General features: G+C 42.8%; 1 protein-coding gene across 1 annotated transcript in view; it reads right to left on the bottom strand.

The window, feature by feature from the left end:
* SEC24B (SEC24 homolog B, COPII coat complex component) overlaps window positions 1-19581 on the bottom strand; it is an 83380-nt gene that overhangs the window by 12598 nt on the left and 51201 nt on the right. Inside the window, exons 16-19 of the mRNA XM_066573824.1 lie at window positions 18762-18920; window positions 14574-14747; window positions 13794-13904; window positions 9431-9606 (exon numbers count right to left, since the gene is read on the bottom strand). Coding sequence (XP_066429921.1) covers window positions 9431-9606; window positions 13794-13904; window positions 14574-14747; window positions 18762-18920 — 620 coding nt within the window. The remainder of the gene's footprint in view (window positions 1-9430; window positions 9607-13793; window positions 13905-14573; window positions 14748-18761; window positions 18921-19581) is intronic.

Here is a 19581-nt window from a genome sequence, read left to right as displayed (position 1 = left end):
TACAACACCAGAATTATCCTCAGTGGATAAATACAGTAATGGAACCAAGCTCATAACAAACAGTACCAGAACAAGCCAATAACAAATACAGGACCAAGCTCATAATATAAATACAGAACCAAGATCATAATAATGCAGCACCAGAGCCATAAATTACATTTCTTCCCTATAAGGCCAGTTTCAGACAAGCGTCACAGCCCGACTGTGGGTCTACAGTGATCATATAATGTACTCGAGTACCAGCTCTACACAGGGATTACAGTGCAGGTACATCTAGCGAGAACAGGCGATATCTCGGTTTTAAGTCATTCATATTCTGTTTTCTTCTCTCTGGGTCCAGACCACCACTGAGATTTCTTCCAGCCACAACTTACTTCTGCACATTCCCCCCATCCTGCTGCTACAGCCCCCAATTAACTTCTCACGGCCACCCGGCACCCCCACAATTCCCATAATAATAATCTGGCTGCTGCAGTCTCACTAGTAGTACAGCTAATGTGGCCTCACTAAGGGCTTATTTATATGTGCATATGTAGTGTTGGTCAGTGAAAACGCTGCCTTTTTAATGCGTGTGGGGATTTTTTGATATGTTTTTGGTGCCCATGTGCCTTTTTTTAAAATCTTCGCTGCATCCATTTTTCACGTGTGCTAAAAAAAAACAAAAACAAACACCCAAAAAAGGCAAAATGGACCAAGTGATTTCAGCACATCAGTTCGCATAAAAAAAAAAAAGTACATCTGAAGACACCAATTTAGTTTAGTGCGTCCGGGTGCTTTTCATATTTAGTCAGTAAAAAAAAGGGCTGAATACGGGCAGAAAATATGCCTTTGTGAATGGGACCTAAGTAGTGGTGTCCCTGCTGTGGTTCCAATAAGTATTGGTACGTCTCTGTGGCCCCAATTTGTAACAAGACCCCATCTATGCTCCCAAGTAAACCCCTTCTGTGGCCCCAGATCCCTAAATGTCTCCACTTCCTAACAGGGCGTCCGCTGTGGCTCAAATGATTAAAACAAAGCTGTTGCCCCAATTATTAATAAAACGCCCCATCTGTGGCCCCTTCAATTAATATATTACCACAAAGGCACCCTGAAACCTGGCCATCTGCAGGGCTTCCTCAGCTAGATGATGCACGATGCTGCGCTACTGCACAGCCTATTGTCGCCGCACCTCCTTTCCTCCCCGGGGTCACATACGCACTTGGGGCTGATGTCCTACGTGCTATTGCACAGCGTGATCTCGCTCCTCCCCCTGACTCTAGTGTTCATTGCAATCTGAATGACAGAGTCGGGGATGAGCAGCAAGCATGCGTCTGTCATCTAGTTGCTGTAGGCTCTACAGCCAGCGCTGCGGCAAGACTTTTAGGAGCGGGGTAGTGCAGCCCACAACGTTCGCAGGGGGCCCGGGCCACCAGTCACTTTGTTCCCTGCCTAGCCATCGTTCCGGCCACCCTCCTCCATTCACAATAATGGATGAATGATTGGCTGTTTACACAGGCTGATAGTCTTGCACATTTCTATGCCTGCGTGATCCGAATCCTTTACGAATTATCGGTTATACCATAAGGTATATACACTGAATTATCAATGAGAATCTGAATGATAACGTTCAAATGTGCAAAAGAGAATAATAAGTGTTCAGTCTAAACGCGAGCCAACAACCGAAGGTAATTGTTCGCTTTTCGTTCGGCAGTCATTTTATGCTGGCAGAAAAATGATGGTTGGTTGCACTTATCGTTCAGTTTAAACAGTGCTCATTCAGTACTTCTCATTCACTTATACAGTGAATGACAAAGACTTAATGATTTGATGTTTGAACAAGCCAACTATGCATCTGCTGTATAAACAGTACATCAGCGTTCAAAAAACGACAAATTGCTAGATTAAAAAGGGTCCTTAAGGCCCATTTACATGCAATGATGACCCCTCAAAATTCATTTAAATGAACGAATTTGCGCAATAATTAATATGTGTAAATGCAAAGCACTATTCGTTCATTCGTCGTTTATTGCAGAGTTTCAACCTGCATAAAAATGGCTGTTAGTTTGTTTGCTTTTCACTCCATTTAAAGGCCAATTGTACAGACAAGAAGAACTGAACAACTTGAGGGGAGGGGTGATTGTTTACCTTGCATAAACACAATGACAACCTGTTCACTTAGGCGGACGACAATGGGTTTTCTTCATACTAATTAAAAAGCTGCCAGCATGAACTTACTCGCATAAACATACGCCCACCTGAGCAAACACCATGTACAGTGTTTACATGGCTAATGAGTGAAACAGAGAGGATTTCAGACGATTAGCTGCACATTTAAATCCTATGCATTCCTATGCAAAAAAGTTATTAATGCGTTCAAACGATAATCGTTGTGTGTAAATGGGGTTTAAGTTCTCTCTGTTGTCTTCTCCGGCATGTTCTTATCAGCTAATTTACCACCATAAAGTTTACCCGATTGATAGCCTCACTGATCTCGCCAGCACAGAAGATGGATGAAGCAGTCCGATGGAGGAGAACTGACTACAGTAAGAAGAAATTGCTACCCCTGGACTCAACTTTCTCCTAATAACAACCTCCACAGTCTGCACTCACCACTATTCTCCTGTTACATACTGGGCTATACCAGCTTTTACCCAAAACCCTCACAGTACATTATTGTAATATGCCCTACATTAAATATATCATATAGAGATGACCAGTTCCACCAAAGCTCTATATTAATGCATGTCAGGAGCTTTTCCCAGCGTATGCGCTAAAGGTAAACACAAACTAGATGTGAGCAGGGTTTTCGCTATGGACTTGTAATTGCCATCTTCCACTTGGCAGCACTAAGTTTTCCCAGTGTAAACACATTAGTGCACATTTATCAAGGCAACTCAGCCAGATTTCTTGCATATTGACATTGAGAAGATTATTGTCTAGTCTAAAAACTACAACTAACATTTATTAAGGATGTTGTCTGCCGGTTTAAGAAAAACGGGAAGTTGGAGTGATGTGTGTCAAATTTATTAAAAAGCACATGCCTTGTATTTTTGGCACCTTTGTGACTGGCGAATCAAATCTACATCTGCTAAGGGCAGGCACAGTACTAGGCCAAAATTTGCACCATTTTCTTCCTTTACTGATGAATTAAACTATGTTAAGACCACTTCCACTTTTCATATTTGCAGAAAGGAGTCAATTTTTTGCACAAATATGGATCAAGTCATGACTGGCAACCTTTTTGGTGCACAACATGATATTTGTGATATTTCATTTGCCATTTAATCAAACAGATGTAAAAGATCCCACTTTGTTACTTATGAGCACATATTTACTAAGCACTTTACTCCATTTTATTTATTTGTTTTCCTATTCACATAACGGAAAATGGATTGTCCCAGCCAAGTGTTATATATTATTTTCAGTGCTATGAGACCCCTTTTACAAAGGGAATTAAATCGCTTTTCTGATGACTTCTATAGCCATAACTTGCAACAAGGCCAAATATACCCCAATTTCCTACGAGCCTTCATCACAACTATACCTAAACCCGGAAAAGATACCACCATTCTGTTAAATTATAGGCCCATATGCCCCGCTTGTCTTCTGCATCCCAGCTCGAAGCGCAAGGTGATTGCTCAACGTTTGGGCGATCACCTTGCGCTTAAATGGACACAACGATTCGCTCAAAACACATGTCTAAATGGGCCTTTACGTCTATGATTACTTCCAGACTCAACTAAATTTTCCCTTCCCTAGTACATCGAGATCAAGTGGGCTCTATCCCCAGCAGCCAAGCACCAGATAATATTCTTAAGATATTAAACCTTATTCATACGGCAAACCTCCATAAAACCCAATTATCAGTCATCGCCCCAAAATATAGAAAAAGGCTTATCCCGGTCCTATTTGCAACTTGTCCTTCAGCTAATGGGATTGGGAGGCCCCTTTATAAATGTCATCACGGCCCTTTATTTTAACCCCCCTGAACACCTCAAAATCCTTTGTACCACACCAACCCGTGTCTGTATCTTTAGAGGCACTCAACAGGGATGCCCACTCTTGTCGGCTTTATTTACGATTGCAATGGAACCTCTAGCTATAGCCATCTACAACAACTACAATATATCTGGTGTTCCCATTGAAAAATATAACACTAAGCTCAGCCTCTTTGCCTCTTCTTTTGACATTGACTAATCCTTTAGGGCTGGCTGTCCACGGGCGAGTTGTCATTGTGAGATCCACGGCGATAAATCGCCCACGGACGTCACATGACGTGCTTTCCATAGGCCAACTATGTAAAGCGCAGCTCGACATCCACGAGTGGAGAATCGCGGCATGCTGCGATTTTCTGCGGTGAGTCCATCTATTGGATAGGCTCACCGCGGAGACCTGTCAGTTCTCCTTCCCCACGGCGGAATATCGCTAGCTATATTCCAACTCAGCCGTGGAGAGGCAGCCTAACCTCCCTTCCTAATTTACTTTAAGTTCTGGAGAAGTTTGAGCGGGCCTCTGGTCTCAAAATTAGCCAATCTAAATCTAAAATTTTCTTCTGTAATGTCCCCCTCATACTTAAAAATTTATTGGAATAAACTTCCAATTTCATACATGCCCCGACTTTCTCTCCTCCCTTGGTATCAAAGTCACAAACTCAACAGATTCTATTTCGAAGTGGAATTACGAACCTCTCTTCGAGCAACTTAGTTTAGACTTAAAGTGGAATTGCCCTTACCTCTCCTGGATAGGACAGATCAAGTGTGTCAAAATAGTGCCTTTACCAAGCTCATATCTGTGTAGAATCCTTCCTACCCCAGTTCCAATACTCGGTGTTACGAACCTTGCAAAAGCAAGTAACGTCTCTCATCTGGTCTCATAAATGCCCTGAATACCTAAGAATATAAGGTTTCTGCATAAACAAAAAAAAAAACAGGAAACCTCTCTGTACCGAACCTCCTCAAATACTATGAAGCCATTGGTTTAGCTCAGATCCCACCTATATTCGCAGACCATCTCTCTCCCCTCTGGACTCCCCATTGAAAACAGCACAATAATGCCCACACACTTGGTCCACTCAGCTCTGGACAAGAGCCCCCCGTTCCAGTTAAACTTAAAAACCTGGCCCTTCCTCTCTGCCACATTGGACAGCATAGGACTTGGGGAACGGATGAAACAGAGGATAATGGCACTATACCATAGCCCCACAGCCAGAGTCAGGATAAACGGGGCGCTGTCGGGGACCTTTAAAATTAGAAATGGAACCAGACAGGGCTGCCCGCTATCACCATTCCTGTATGTCCTAACCATGGAGTCATTGGCCAACTCCATCCGCAACAATAGGTCAATTAAAGGTATTCAAGTAGGAAACACAGAACATAAAATGGCCCTCTTTGCGGACGACCTGCTCCTTTACATGTCCAATCCACGTGTGGGCATGCCGGTCCTCCTCGAAGAGTTTAAAAAATTCAATAAGGTCAACAATTACAAAGTCAACACCCAAAAATCTGAAGTACTGAACATTACACTCCCACAGAAGGAGGTGTCCCACTTAGAAAAATCATTCCCCTTTCGTTGGCGTAAAACCAGCATAAAATACCTAGGTATCCAACTCCTGGAGGGTGTCTCAGAGGCATTTAGACTCAACTACCTTCCGTTCGTGGAGAGAATGGAGAGGGACCTAAACAAATGGGGGCCCCTGTTCCTTACATGGAGTGGAAGGGTCAACGTGATCAAGATGGACATACTCCCTAAATTCCTTTATATATGCCAGACTATACCGATCAAACTCCCAAGAGCATATTTAAAGAAATTGAGAACCCTAATAACAATGTTTGTGTGGAGAGGGCGTAGACCCCGCATGCGCTTTGCACTCTTAACAAGGAAAAAGGAATCAGGTGGTCTAGGCCTCCCAGACTTTACACTTTACTATAGGGCCAACATTTCCAACTGTATAATAGACATACTAAAACACAAATCTACAAAACTGTGGGTGGAGGCGGAACATGAAGGGGCGGAGGGATACTTACAGGCAGCCGCCTGGATTCCCTCTAAACTGATCAAAAAACTACCTATCCCATCTCCATTCTGTATTCAGCTTCTCGAAAACTGGATAGGGTTTGCAGCATCAAAAGGCCTCGTGGGAATTCCAGGCCCACTTACACCCTTAATTTGTAACCCCCAATTCGAGGCCACCTTCAAGGATTCCCGTATCTTGACACTATCAGACGACCCAATCCCAAGGGTGAGAGATGTGATGTCAGACTCGGGACTGAAGTCGATGCAGGAGATCCTGGGAGACAGCGAGACTAGACCAGGGATGTGGATGCAGTACCTCCAACTGAGGAGTTTTATAAGCACATTGACACCACGAACGAACGAGTTAAAGCCCCTAACAGAATTTGAAAAAATGTTCCTTTCCAACACAACATCTAAACATACGATCTCCAGACTCTACGGGTTGCTGCTGTCTCGGGAGGCAGAGGGCGAAAGCCCTGGCTACGTGGGAGCGTGGGAAAGGGAACTGGGTTAAAGCCTCCCAGCGGAAAGCTGGAACAAGGCATGGCTCTCGACTCATAAGCTCTCCTCGGCGGGTAAAGTCCAGGACCTGAATTTTAGAATACTATCAAGGTGGTACAGAACCCCGGATCGACTCCAGAGGATGTTTCCCCAGATCTCTCCTGCCTGCTGGAGGTGCAACGACAGCAAAGGCACCATGCTACATATCTGGTGGGAATGTCCTTGGGTGTCAAATCTGTGGAAAGAAGTGATAGAACTATACAACCATGTCTGCCATGGGAAGGTGTCCCCTACCCCGGAAATAGCGTTACTCTCTATGCTACCAGGATCAATAAGCAAACTTAAAAAGGGCCTCCTCCGATTTTTTATCATTGCAGTAGGGAGGATTATCCCAAGACTGTGGAAATCAAATGTCGCTCCAACACGGATAATGTGGGTGGAAGAGATCCACACATTAATGTATTTCGAGGAAATAGGAGCAGACGAACCAAAATCCTGGGAGGAGTATCACCATACATGGCAGGCATGGATAACATTCAGGTCTTCAGACTCATTTATAAAATGGCTGGAAACCGGGACCCCCTAAAAGCAAACTAGTAAGAAACGGTGTGGAGGGCACTAAACGAAAATCTTTAAGAAAATTGACCTATACACGAGTCATTGATCCCTCCCCCCACATCCCTATGTGTTCTCCTCTTGTGTCTAACCTCAGGTAAAACGCTCCTTAGGAATAAGATGAGTTGAATGGGTCCGTTACGAGTTTACACATCTACATGCTTTGAGCCCGACCCGAAAGCCAGACCAGATAGAAAAATTAGGAACATGTGAAGAAAACAAGGTGAGAAATACCCTAAGATACCAGAGATAAATGAGGCAATAGAAAGCAGACAACAAAGGGGTAACTAGAGCCAGAGGCTGGGAACAACCCCATCTCAAGGAAGGGAGCCTTTCCAATAGCATCCAGCAAGAAAAGGCAAAGACAAAGTCCCCACGCAAATAGTGACTCCGGGGGGTCTAAGGTTTGGGCCTAGCTCGAGATAGTGAGTTGGTCGAACTACGGAACAAAGGAAACAGATTCAAAGGACAATCCCATAACCCCATCCATCCACTTTTAATGGACAATATAAGCCACGACTACCCTTTCCCTCCTTATCCCCCTGACCCCCCCTCACCCCCCCCCCCCCCTGAAAAGCCTTGTTACGTTTACGAAAATGTATACTTATCTGGAAAATGTTTAATAAAATCTATTTGAACATAAACTTTAAAACCTCGCCCCACGCGCATTCATTTCCATCCTACTGTGGTACCATGTACGATTAAAGATAATCCCTCGCTCAGAGGATTAGATGCCCAAAGCTTTTCATGGTGGCAGACTAAAACTCAACTAACCTGCCACTTTCTATCACATGGTAAGCCGATCTCCTTATCCTCTTTTACAAACCAATTTCAACCCCCTTCAGCTGAATGTTGGAGAACAATCCAGGTTTTTCACTTCTGGTCCTCTTTTATATCCTCAGGTTGTACAGCTGAGCTAAACCCGTTGGAGGCCATGTATAAATACTGCCCAATATACCCAGGGATCTTCTCCCAACTTTATAGAATCCTATATGGTACACAACAAAACTGCACTATATGATTAAATGGGAAACTTTTAATTTGTCCCTAACCATAGAATGATGTAGTCATTGTAGCGAGACATTACATAAGAATAGCTGGCAGGTCTCATTAACAGAAACCTCTCTAAAGGACTACATAAGGCTTACCTAGTACCTACTCGGATACACGCCACGTAACCTGAGCTCTTTGACCTAAGCTTTGGGGGTTGCATGGCCACCCGATTCCCAATTACATATATGGTGGTCCTGCCCTACAGTGCAAGCCTTTTGGAGAAAGGTCGCCCATCTTATAACCTCTGTAACAGAAACATCACCGGGTCTTGACCCTTTTTTTTAATCTTGTTACTAGGCAATAGACCTACAGACATTCGCAATGCGCCTTTCAAACTTATACAATTTATCACTATGGTAGCTCGCATTTACATAGCCCAACAATGGCGAAAACCACAACTACCCTTTGACCCATTGGTTACCTGTATCAAAAGAATACTTCTTTACGAAAAACTGAATTCCATACTCCAGAACACAGCCGTCCAATTCGAAAAAGTCTGGGACCCAAGGATTTAGCGTACTAATATCCCGAATTTGCACTACTACCTACAACTCTGAATATAGATATAACTTGCAGCACAGAGCCTTATATATAAAAGCTGAGGTAGACGTACGGTCCTTTAATCAAACACGGGAACATTCTACTAACCAGTTATTAGTAATTATATTGTATAAGGATCTTGTACTGTTCCATTTCCCCTCCGCACCCTTCCTCTTATTATATATGGTCATTACTATTTTCACTGCTATGACTATTACCTGTCTTGTACCAATATCTACCTCCCCCTCCCCCCCTCCTTCCTGTGTGGGGCAGGTTTGCTGCCAGCGTTAAAATTCCTTCAATAAATACTAGAAACATAAAAACATTTCTGTCCTCAGATTTCCCGGGACTGCTGTTAGAATAGCGCCACCTGCTGTTTATAATGCACGGCCTTTACTGCTAATCTAACATTAGTCCCACAATATTTGAAGATGGATACATTTTTAATAAGGGTAAATACAGTAGATGTTTAGTATTATGCACTGGATTTAACCATAAATCATCTTCATGGGACAACACCCCTTCTGGAAAAGAGGAGTACCTGCTTTTATTTCCCAGCAGCACTCTTGCTGGTTGCTATGGACCAATACTCCATTCTTGCTTATAAATCCCCTCCCTCACTGTGTATACCAGCTCACCTTCACCTCATGAGCTCCGGGAGATAAACACACGTAAACCCGCATTAGGTACGTCTTAATTATAATGGTCTTACGAAAATTAATTCACTTGCCTGCTTCAGAAGAGCCAAAATATAGAGGGGGAAGATCTTGAGAGCATTGGGTGCAATGAGCGTGGACTGCTGTAGATTTGAAAGTGTTGACTTGTATGATGACAGGGAATCGACCACTGCATTCACCAAGGCGTCTCTGGCATCGGACAGACTGGATGTAACCGATCGGTCTACGGCTGCAAAAATAATACAGAACAGGTGAAAACGAGCAATGCTAAGCGGGACCTGTGTAGAGTAAACTGTGTTCTAGCTCTGCAATTAGCAACACGGCAAAGCCACATAGAGACAGATGGGGTTAGGGTGCTTTTACATGGGAGCAGATGGGATTGTTCAGGCCTGCCCACCTCCATACACTGTAAGCAAAAACTGGACGATTGAGAAGTGAGTGACTTTACGTTCGTTGTTCAGTCAGTGCCTGCATTTACAAAGAAAGATATTGTTCAGATTCTCGCCGGACCGCGGAAAATCATAACGAATCATTCCGCGTAAAAGCACCTTTACTACGGACCTGTACTGTGGAGCTATAGGCAATCCCTGTACAAAACAATGGTGCTCCATAAAGAACCCCATTATGGAAATGGCTCCTATAGGGAAGAATTCTACAATATGCTAATATACTACGTTTCCAAATCCTCCCCGTTTTCATGATCTTTATCTTCAGTTAAGGAGAACACCCTTGTTAACATTGAGGCAGCAAGCCCGTACATAGTGAGTAGATGTACCCAGTCTAGGCAATCCTCTGTGAGGCATCAAGAATCTGGACTCCACACTGATACACTGTAGTGAAATAAGCTGCTGCTCATGTATTCAGCTCACAGAGCATTGTCTAGACTGGATACATTTGTATCCACTTCTCAGCTGAGAACGGGATTCTGTGTATACAGGCTTACATCCTGTGATTGTAAGGGCCAATTCACACGGGCGTTTTCCCTATCCGTGTGCTGTTTTACGGGCAGCACATGAATCCATTATAGAATATAAGGCCATTCACATGTGTGATGCAGACCAGTCCTTATAAAAACTTGCAAACAAGAATAAGCCATGCAATGCCCACTGTCTGATCCATCCATGTGCTGTCCGATTATACAGATCACAAAGTATTGTCTGATATGAGTTGCGCTCATGAAACGCTGGTCGTCTGTATGTAGCCCAAAAAAAAAAAAAGAAAAAAAAAAAAAAAGTTTTTTTATTCACTGAGAGTGAACACAATATTAGTGAGTTCAGACACAGTATATTAGGAAGTTGTACAACTTTTCAGTTATAGTAATTAATCCCCATAGCAGTCACAATATCATTGCAAACACACAACCGAAAATGTTCCTTTTTTTTTTGTAGATTTTGAATTTACGCCTGATGTAAACACATTTGGTGCAGAAATCAGTCGCCTTAATACATTTTTAACCCCTGAGGGCTTCTTCACACTGGCGATTGCGAGATCGCTGCAAGAAAATCGAGTGAAAGTACACTTCATGACAACAAATTTCAGAACCAGTAAATAGTTTATCCTTTTGTCTTCCAGCAGTCATAACTATTGTTTAGCCAACGAAGGAGACCTCGTATTTTGTGGGATTTATGTATTTTGAGCTCTAGCTTTTATAGGAACCAATTTCAGGTACATATAACACACGGAATAACTATTTTTTGCTGCAAGGAAATCTATTTCCCCATTGTTTTTTTTTATTTCTATTTTTCGAAGTTAATTAACTTTATTTAGGATTCTACCACCAAACCTGCCTATTTGCACAGAAAATCAATAAGCCCTTCTGCAGCTTGATTTTTTCACATGCGCAAATACACATTTGTTTTTGCCCACACAAAAGCCTTCCTAGATGCTGCTGACCTGGACATGTGACAGCTGCAGCCAATCGCTGGCTACAGAACATCACTGCCAAATACCCCATGTGAATAGCACAATAGTGCACATACATGACTACTGCTCCATTTACTTCTATGGGATAGTGGGAGATCAATGTACTTGACAAGAGGGTAGCAGTGGCCACTTCTGCAAATCACCACTCCCTTCACCAGAAATCAGATATTTATCCCCTATCCTGTGGATAGGGAATTTCATTCATGAGTTAACACCTCAGGAGGTAAGCCCTTGTAAAAGAAGATGGTGAGGCTTATACTAAACTTTTACCACCACAAGACGTAAAACGTTACATGCTGTGCATTCTGAGTTTATATGAAGGGGGAATCGGAATGCAGGTGTCGGCTGTTTCTTACAGCTGACCACCGTTAGCAACAGCTGGAATCAGTCTGAACACAGATCGTGACTCTTAACCCTTTAAATACTGCTGTCAGTTCTGACAACGGCATTGAAAGCGGCAAATCGAAGTTTGTGGGTCCAAGAATGCCGCCCTGCGATGCGATTGCAAGGTGCCGTTCGATTGCCATGGCAGACTGGAGCCTTTTGAAGGACCCCAGGAGTACCATGGCCAACTCTCTATCAAGCTTTGCCTGTGGTGTCGTTTCACAGAATGCCTGTCAGATCGTGGTTAGAGATGAGCGAGCATACTCGCTAAGGACAATTACTCGATCGAGCACTGTCCTTAGAGAGTATCTCCCCGTTGGGAAGAAAAGGTTCAGCTGCCGGCGCCAGTGACAGGTGAGTCGCGGCAGTGAGCGGGGGGGGGACGACGGGACTCAGTGATCTCCCCATCTCCCCTCCGTTCCTCCCCGCTCTCCCCAGCCGCTGCCCGCCCACCGCCGGCAGCCGAACCTTTTCTTCCGAGCGGGCAGGTACTCGCTAAGGGCAATGCTCGATCGAGTAATTGTCCTTAGCGAGTATGCTCGCTCATCTCTAATCGTGGTATAATGTAATACTATGGTATTACATTCTACTGTATGAGCAATCAAACAATAACAGGTTAAAGTCCCCTGTGGGAAAATTAAAAGAAAAAAAAAAAAGTAAAAACCCTTTTCCCATATTTATAGTAAAAAAAAAAAAAAAATGAAAACAATAAAAACACACATATTTGGTATTACTGCATCTGTAAAAGTCTGATCCATCAAAGTAATGCATTATTTGTCTTGTAAAGCGAATACTGCCAGAAAAAAAACACAACAGATTTGCACTTTTTCGCAGAACAGCAAAGAAAAAAAAAAAAAAACAACTTATAAATAAAATATTTTTTTTTTTCTCTTCGTATCATAATCATACTGACCCACAGAATAAAGTTCACATATTCCTATTGAGTTAAGGTTTACTCCAATTCCTATTTTGTTCTCTGAAGAGGAGAGTAATTTCAGGACATATGCCAGATACACGTTCAATATTAGTTTATTATTTGTTACTTTACTGAACTGTAATTCATTTCTTTATTTCTGAGAATGAATTTGGTGACTTAAATTTTGTTTGTAACATGTTAAATAAAAATGGGAAAAAAATTATGCCCTTTTTGCTGCAGTGTGTACACCATAAAAACAAGACCTACTTAAAGAAGGCAGAATTGTGGGATTGTTTTCCCATCTCACTCCACTTATACATTTTATATGGTACATTAAAGAGTACCTTTGATAAAAAAATAACTTGTTCCACAAAAACAAGCCTTCAGGCAGCTGTGTCGGTGGATGCATAAAAGAATCATGATTTTCGGAAAGTCGGGAGGAAAAAACAAAAATATAAAAAAGTGTCAGTCCTTAAAAAGCTAATATCACCCATGGAAACTCAAGAGTGCAGCGCTCCAGAGAGAAATATACTCAAGATTCAGTAAAAGTTCTACTTTTCGCAACCAATAAAATAAGTTACAAGTTGAATTTTGAAGTGTCGGAAAAAAGAAAAAAAAAGCATGCCAAAAATAGTTCCCCTACCGAATCTATCCACTTCCCAGCAATGACTTCCGTACGCCAATACCTCAGGGGTATTAATAGAAATCCATTCCACAGTTTAGACTAGGAGGTATGTTGCAGCCTAATGACATAATGAGGTCATACAGAGCCTTTTCCTTTAAAGCCCCGCTCACTAAGCAAGCCCTAGTTATGTCACAAAGGCTTTGCAGAAGTAGTATGTTTGGGAGAGACAAAGGCCCCAATCTCAGCATCGCTACTGGGCCGTTCCTCATTCATACTATAGGTTATCATTCCCCTGGTGTCAGACTGGCACTGTTCAATCAATGCTGACAATACGGAGTGTCTACAAAGGGAATGGTAACACCCAGTTGTCAATTTATTCAGAAATTACTAGAAAACTACAGGAACGGCAGAACACAATTATAAGAAAAGATGTTCCAACACCCCTAATTAATGCAGAATAGATGTATGTAGTAAAACGAACAAGTCGGGGGAGCCGGCAGATCCTCTATAACACGTCGTGTGTAAGAGGCATTAGAAAGAGATCTAAAGCTTGATAAGAATAACTTACCCATACTTGCCAACAGGGCAGTAATCGCCTGAACATCTGCTCCTGCGAACACGTCAGGTAGCGAATTTACCACAGGCAGGCACAAGGTGTGCACACGTATCCTCCGCTGACCTGGTGGCAATTAAGACACTGTTTGTTGCATGTTAAAAAACTTTTTTATGTTTTTTTTATGTAGCCACTCAATATAAGAAAACACTTCACATGCACTCATTTGTAGCAATCAAAAGCAGTATAATCCAAATTACTAAAATAAAGAGACAAGAAACATAAAAAAAGAAGTGTAGAAGCAGCTAGTAGGGCATGCCTCTGTTGTATGCTCTAACAGGAAGAAGCTAAAAGGCCAACCCGGGGATCTTTGCTAGGCCAAGGGCTGCACTTAGGCCACTGTCACACATGCGCTCACACGGTTTTAAAAGCATCTCAGTATTTTTTAACGCACCCCATCATTGCGATGGGTGATATGGTGCATTAAAAAGCACTAAAATGCGCAAAAATAGAACAGCGCTCGAAAATCAGGTTTAAGCGCATGCCTACGAGGCCCCATTGAAAGCAGTAGCAGTATTGTATCATGCCTAGAGCCAAAAGCACCATGTGTGAGAGTGGCTCCACGTAAACACAGCATAAGTGGCCAGCGCTGGGTACCGACTATAAGCTTACAGCAGAGTGTATAGAAGGGATGGATTGTTTGAGCAACCTAAATTGAGGAGTCCTGGAATACTTTGCTCTGGCGTATAAATATACTACAGTTGCTACAACCAGCAGATCGGATGACCAACATACCTTTGCTGGATGTGTAAAGGAGGGCCACTTGGCAGCATGCCAAGGAAGTGTCTGTTAGACTTTCTTCTAACGACATCTGCACTGCAAATCCAGCATCCTCATTGATATTGGCAAGGGATAACAGGTCCGTTGACCGCACAAAAAAATTCCCATGAAAAGTATGTATTGAGAGACCTGAAATAGAATACACCGTATATAAATGTATATCACAACAGCACAGTTTAAGGCATATACTACAAGACAAAATAAATCCAACTATATAATGGAATTCTGTTTAACCTGTCCCATCCCCACAGCACCACCAACTAAGTTATGATGCTATTGGGGTCGGGTTCCTTACATACGCTTCCTGTCACATCCCCGAACTGGTAACATACAGCTGTCAATCCATTTCTAGGAGGAATAACAGAGGAAAGGCAGAACAGAGTTCTAAGGAAAAGATGTTCCAGAACTGTTATTTCATGGGAAATACAAGTATTTACTAAAAGAGATCTCAGGAGAAGTGACAGAATCTCTTTAAAGAGCACCTGCCATAACCTTTGTGCCCCATAAACTATGTACTGGGGCTCAAAGGTCAGGGAAGAGGGAGTCTGGGGAGCAGTGTTTCATACTCACCGGGCACCTCGTTCTATGCTGTGTCCCTGTGAAGTTCTATGCCCGCACAGCAGGACTCTTCTCAGCCCACTCTGTACACATGCAGTCCGATAAAAGTGAATGGGAGAGTGCACTCACAGAGTGAGCTGAGAAGAGTCATGCTGAGTGCACACCAACTTCACAGGGACACAGCATGGAATGGGGTGCCCGGTATGTATAAACTACTGCTCCACAGGCTCCCTGTTCCCAAACCTTTGTGCCCTATAACGTAGTTTATGACACTAAAGGTCATGTCAGGTTTTCTTTAAGTACAAGGGCTGATGGAAAAGTAATGAGACTGCTTGTATTTTTCTAGGTGGTAGATGTGGCAAGGCGTTTGTGAATGTCATGCAGCAACATGTCTGAACCTGCGGTCAGACAGCCACACTCTTCAGGGAATGAACGCAATGTGTAGGTGCCATCATGGCGGATGAAGATGACAATTCTCTCGAAGTACGGCAGAAGTGTGAGATCGAATTTTGAGTCGAGCATGGGATGAGGTGGGAGCACTTTAAAGAGGGCCAGAAACGCTCTTTTCTCCTTAGGGAGAGCAACTCTATACTATAAACTAAGTGAGGAGACTCAAATGGCCACGCACGCTCCTCTGGGTAATATGCAAATAAGGGAGATGGAATAAATCCTCCACAGTGCTACCTACATGGGGTTTGGCTTTGCTTTTAATTCCCAGTCATTGTAACAAGGCTTGTATAAAAGGTCTGCCTTTGACATGAAGGAATGCTGCCTTCCAATAGGTGGCACTGTGGAGGATTTATTCCATCTCCCTTATTTGCATATTACCCAGAGGAGCGTGTATGGCCATTTGAGTCTCCTCACTTAGTTTATAGTATATAGTTGCTCTCCCTAAGGAGAAAAGAGCGTTTCTGACCCCTGTCCCAGGCCTCTCACTAGCAAAAGCCAGACTCCTACTGTACACTGATGATGGGCAATGACCCGGAAACAGCTGTATGTACATGGAGTCTGGCTTTGCTTTTAATTCCCAGTCATTGTAACAAGGCTTGTATAAAAGGTCTGCCTTTGACTTGAAGGAATGCTGCCTTTCAACAGGTGGCACTGTGGAGGATTTATTCCATCTCCCTTAATTTTAAAGAGGGCAACACACGAGTTAATGATGAAGTGCGCTCAGGGAAGCCATCCACAGCAGCTACAGATGTCAACATTGCCAAGACTAATGAACTGTTGCAAGAAAGCAGAAGGCTCACTTCACGGGTACTTTCGGCCTCACTTTGCATCTCATTCGAAAGAGCGGAACACGTTGTGACAAAAAACTGAAAAAAAACTGTTAACCCCTTCCCGCTGCAGGGCGTAAGTTTACGTCCTGGGAGCGGGGTACTTCCCGCAACAGGACGTAAACTTACATCCTGGGGATAGCGTGAGATCACATATGATCCCGCACTATCCCGCAACGGGAGCCGGCTGTCAGTCACAGCCGGCGTCCCACTGCAACAGCAGGTGGCATCGGAGATGCGCCCCCCACTGCTAACCCCTTCCCTGCCGCGATCTAAGTGGATCGCGGCAGGGAAAGAGTTCACAGAGGGAGCGCGCTCCCTCTGTGTCTCCGGCCGGCTCTCGCGATGTTATTGCGAGAGCCCGGCCTGTCGCCATGGCAACAGGACGCCAGACACTGGCGTCCTGTGTTGCCAGTGCCTGAGATCGCTGTGTAAGTGATAAGGCATGGCAGGGCAGTAGCCCTGCCATGCCTTATCACAGCGATCATCAGGGCTGTGGTGAAAGTCCCCCAGAGGGACACAGATGTAAAAAAAAAAAAAAAAAAAAAAAAAAAAAGATTAAAAAAACTGTAAAAAAAAAACCAAAAACCTTTTTTATGCTTTTTCTCAGATTAGTATAAAAAAGGTAAAAAAAAATTAAAACCCCACATATTTGGTATTGTCGCGTCCGTAACAACGCGTACAATAAGTTGCACATGCATTTGACTGTGCACGGAAAAAAGCGTAAGAAACAAAAGGCTAAAAAACAGGCAAAATTTTTTAGCATTTTGCCTCACTAAAAACGCAATAAAAGTTATCAAAAAAGCCGTATGTACCCCGAAATGGTACCAATAAAAACTACAGCTCATCTCGCAAAACATAAGCCCTCATAGAGCTCCATACATCAAAAAATAAAAAAGTTACAGGACTTTGAATGCAGCGATTTAAAAAAAAAAAAAAAAAATTTCCAAAAAAAGGGTTTTTATTGCAGTAAAGTGGAAAAACAAAAAAAAAATGTAAGAATTTTGGCATCGTTGTAACCATACCGGTCCGCAGAAAAAATGGATTGTCTTATTTATGCTGCATGATTAACGCTGTAAAAAAAAAAAAAAAAAAAATATATGGCAGAATTGATGCACTCTCTCTCCCTGCTATCATAAAAAAAAAAATAAAATAAAAGTTTTACAATATAGTCAATGTACCCAAAAATGATGCCGATAAAAACTACAGTTCGCCACGCATTCGTCGACAGAAAAATAAAAAAAATTATGACTTGATCAATGGAGAAGAAAATCCACCAAAAATCGTTGCATCCTTAAGCCCAAAATAGGCCATGTCATTAAGGGGTTAAAGTACAGCCGAGGTGTGAGATTGAATTTTCTAACTAATAAGATTTTTAAAAAAAAGTTGGCGTATTAAGGTCGGACCTTCATTTCTTACTTTCTGTGGATACAGATATAGAGTTTAATTTATACTATGGAGAGATGCAGAAAAAACCTCCAGTATTCTTGTGCCATTTACAGACTATTCATGTGCATATTAATACATGTATTGTACATTTAAAGGGTACCAATCATGTCCCCACTACACCAAAAACTAAGTTATGGTGCTGTTAGGAGCGGTAACAGGGAGCTGCGTGATGTAAGTTTTATACTCACACGATCCAGCGCCGTCACTCAATGAAGATTGCGCTGCACACGAAAATCTAACTCGCATGTGCGCACTCTTCTATACAAGTCTATGGGACAGCAAGTGCACAAGAATCTGAAAAGTGTCAGATTTTTATGCACTGCGCAATCTTTGGCGGGTGACACAGCCGGATTGTGGAATAAAAAAAAAAAAAAACATCACCAAGCTCAATGTCACCTCCCCTTGCAGCACTGCAACTAGTTATGGTGCTGCGGGGATGGGACATGTTCCCTGGACTAATGATCATGGCCGGTGTCTCATCAAGTTTGATAAGTGTGTTTATAGGATCTGGAGATGATGATTGTGTAAGCATTATATAGAAGGTATCCTCATTAATGCTGGCATATTAAAAAAATAAATAAAAAAAAAAAAATATATATATATATATATAAAATCAAAAATCAAGGTGATGGCAGCAAACCAGGTGCTGCAGACGTCAGACTGGTATGCTCCATAAAGTCCATTGACAGGTTTAAATAACTGAGTGAAATCCAATCATAGTAAAGAGTAAAGGTTGAACAAGGCAGTGTGCATTAGGTAGGTAGTAATGAATACTGTTCACATAGGCTGTTCAGGTACTACTATAGGACCCATCCTGGACAAAAGGACAGCAAAAGCTTATTTAGGAGATTACAAATACCTTTTGTACAGCGAATTCTCATTACAGCTTCAAAGCCAATCCTTCTGGTAAGATAATGATCCAGATCTTGCTTTAATTTATCTGCCTGAGCCGGGTTGTGCTTATGGTGGAATGATGGATAGTAATAGATGCAGCCCGCAGAGTACTTTGCCACACAAGCTGAAGAAGAAACCAGTTATAAATAGTATATTAAAGCATTATTTTGTGTACTTTTGACAGCTTATTTACTATAGAAAGGTCACAAACCACCATAATACTAATGAGATCTGAAAGCCAATTAGTAAAGTAATGATGTGAACAGAAAGTGGTGAGAATTTTGAAATAAACACAGAATCTTACAATATATTCTAGTTCCTCATTCACTAGGAAAACCAATCGAGAAAACCGTATAATTAGAGATGAGCGAGTATACTCGCTAAGGCACTACTCGCTCGAGTAATGTGCCTTAGCCGAGTATCTCCCCGCTCGTCCTGAAAGATTCGGGTGCCGCCGCAGCTGACAGGTGAGTTGCGGCGGGGAGCGGGGCAGAGCGGGCGGAAGAGAGAGATCTCCCCTCCATTCCTCCCTGCTCTCCCCCGCAGCGGCACCCGAATCTTTCGGGACGAGCGGGGAGATACTCGGCTAAGGCACATTACTCGAGCGAGTAGTGCCTTAGCGAGTATACTCGCTCATCTCTACGTATAATAGAACGTGGAGGGCATCTGGTTCATTTTCTACAATGCGCTAAAAGCATCACTGAAGCTATTCTGTCACCAGGTAACATCTATGAAATGCCTGTAGTAAAGCTCTTCAGCGTGACACCATATGTCAGAGGGGTTGC

Source organism: Eleutherodactylus coqui, chromosome 7 (genome assembly GCF_035609145.1).
Source record: "Eleutherodactylus coqui strain aEleCoq1 chromosome 7, aEleCoq1.hap1, whole genome shotgun sequence".
In the NCBI taxonomy this organism is placed as follows: domain Eukaryota; kingdom Metazoa; phylum Chordata; class Amphibia; order Anura; family Eleutherodactylidae; genus Eleutherodactylus; species Eleutherodactylus coqui.
This window is presented reverse-complemented; position numbering and strand designations above follow the sequence as displayed.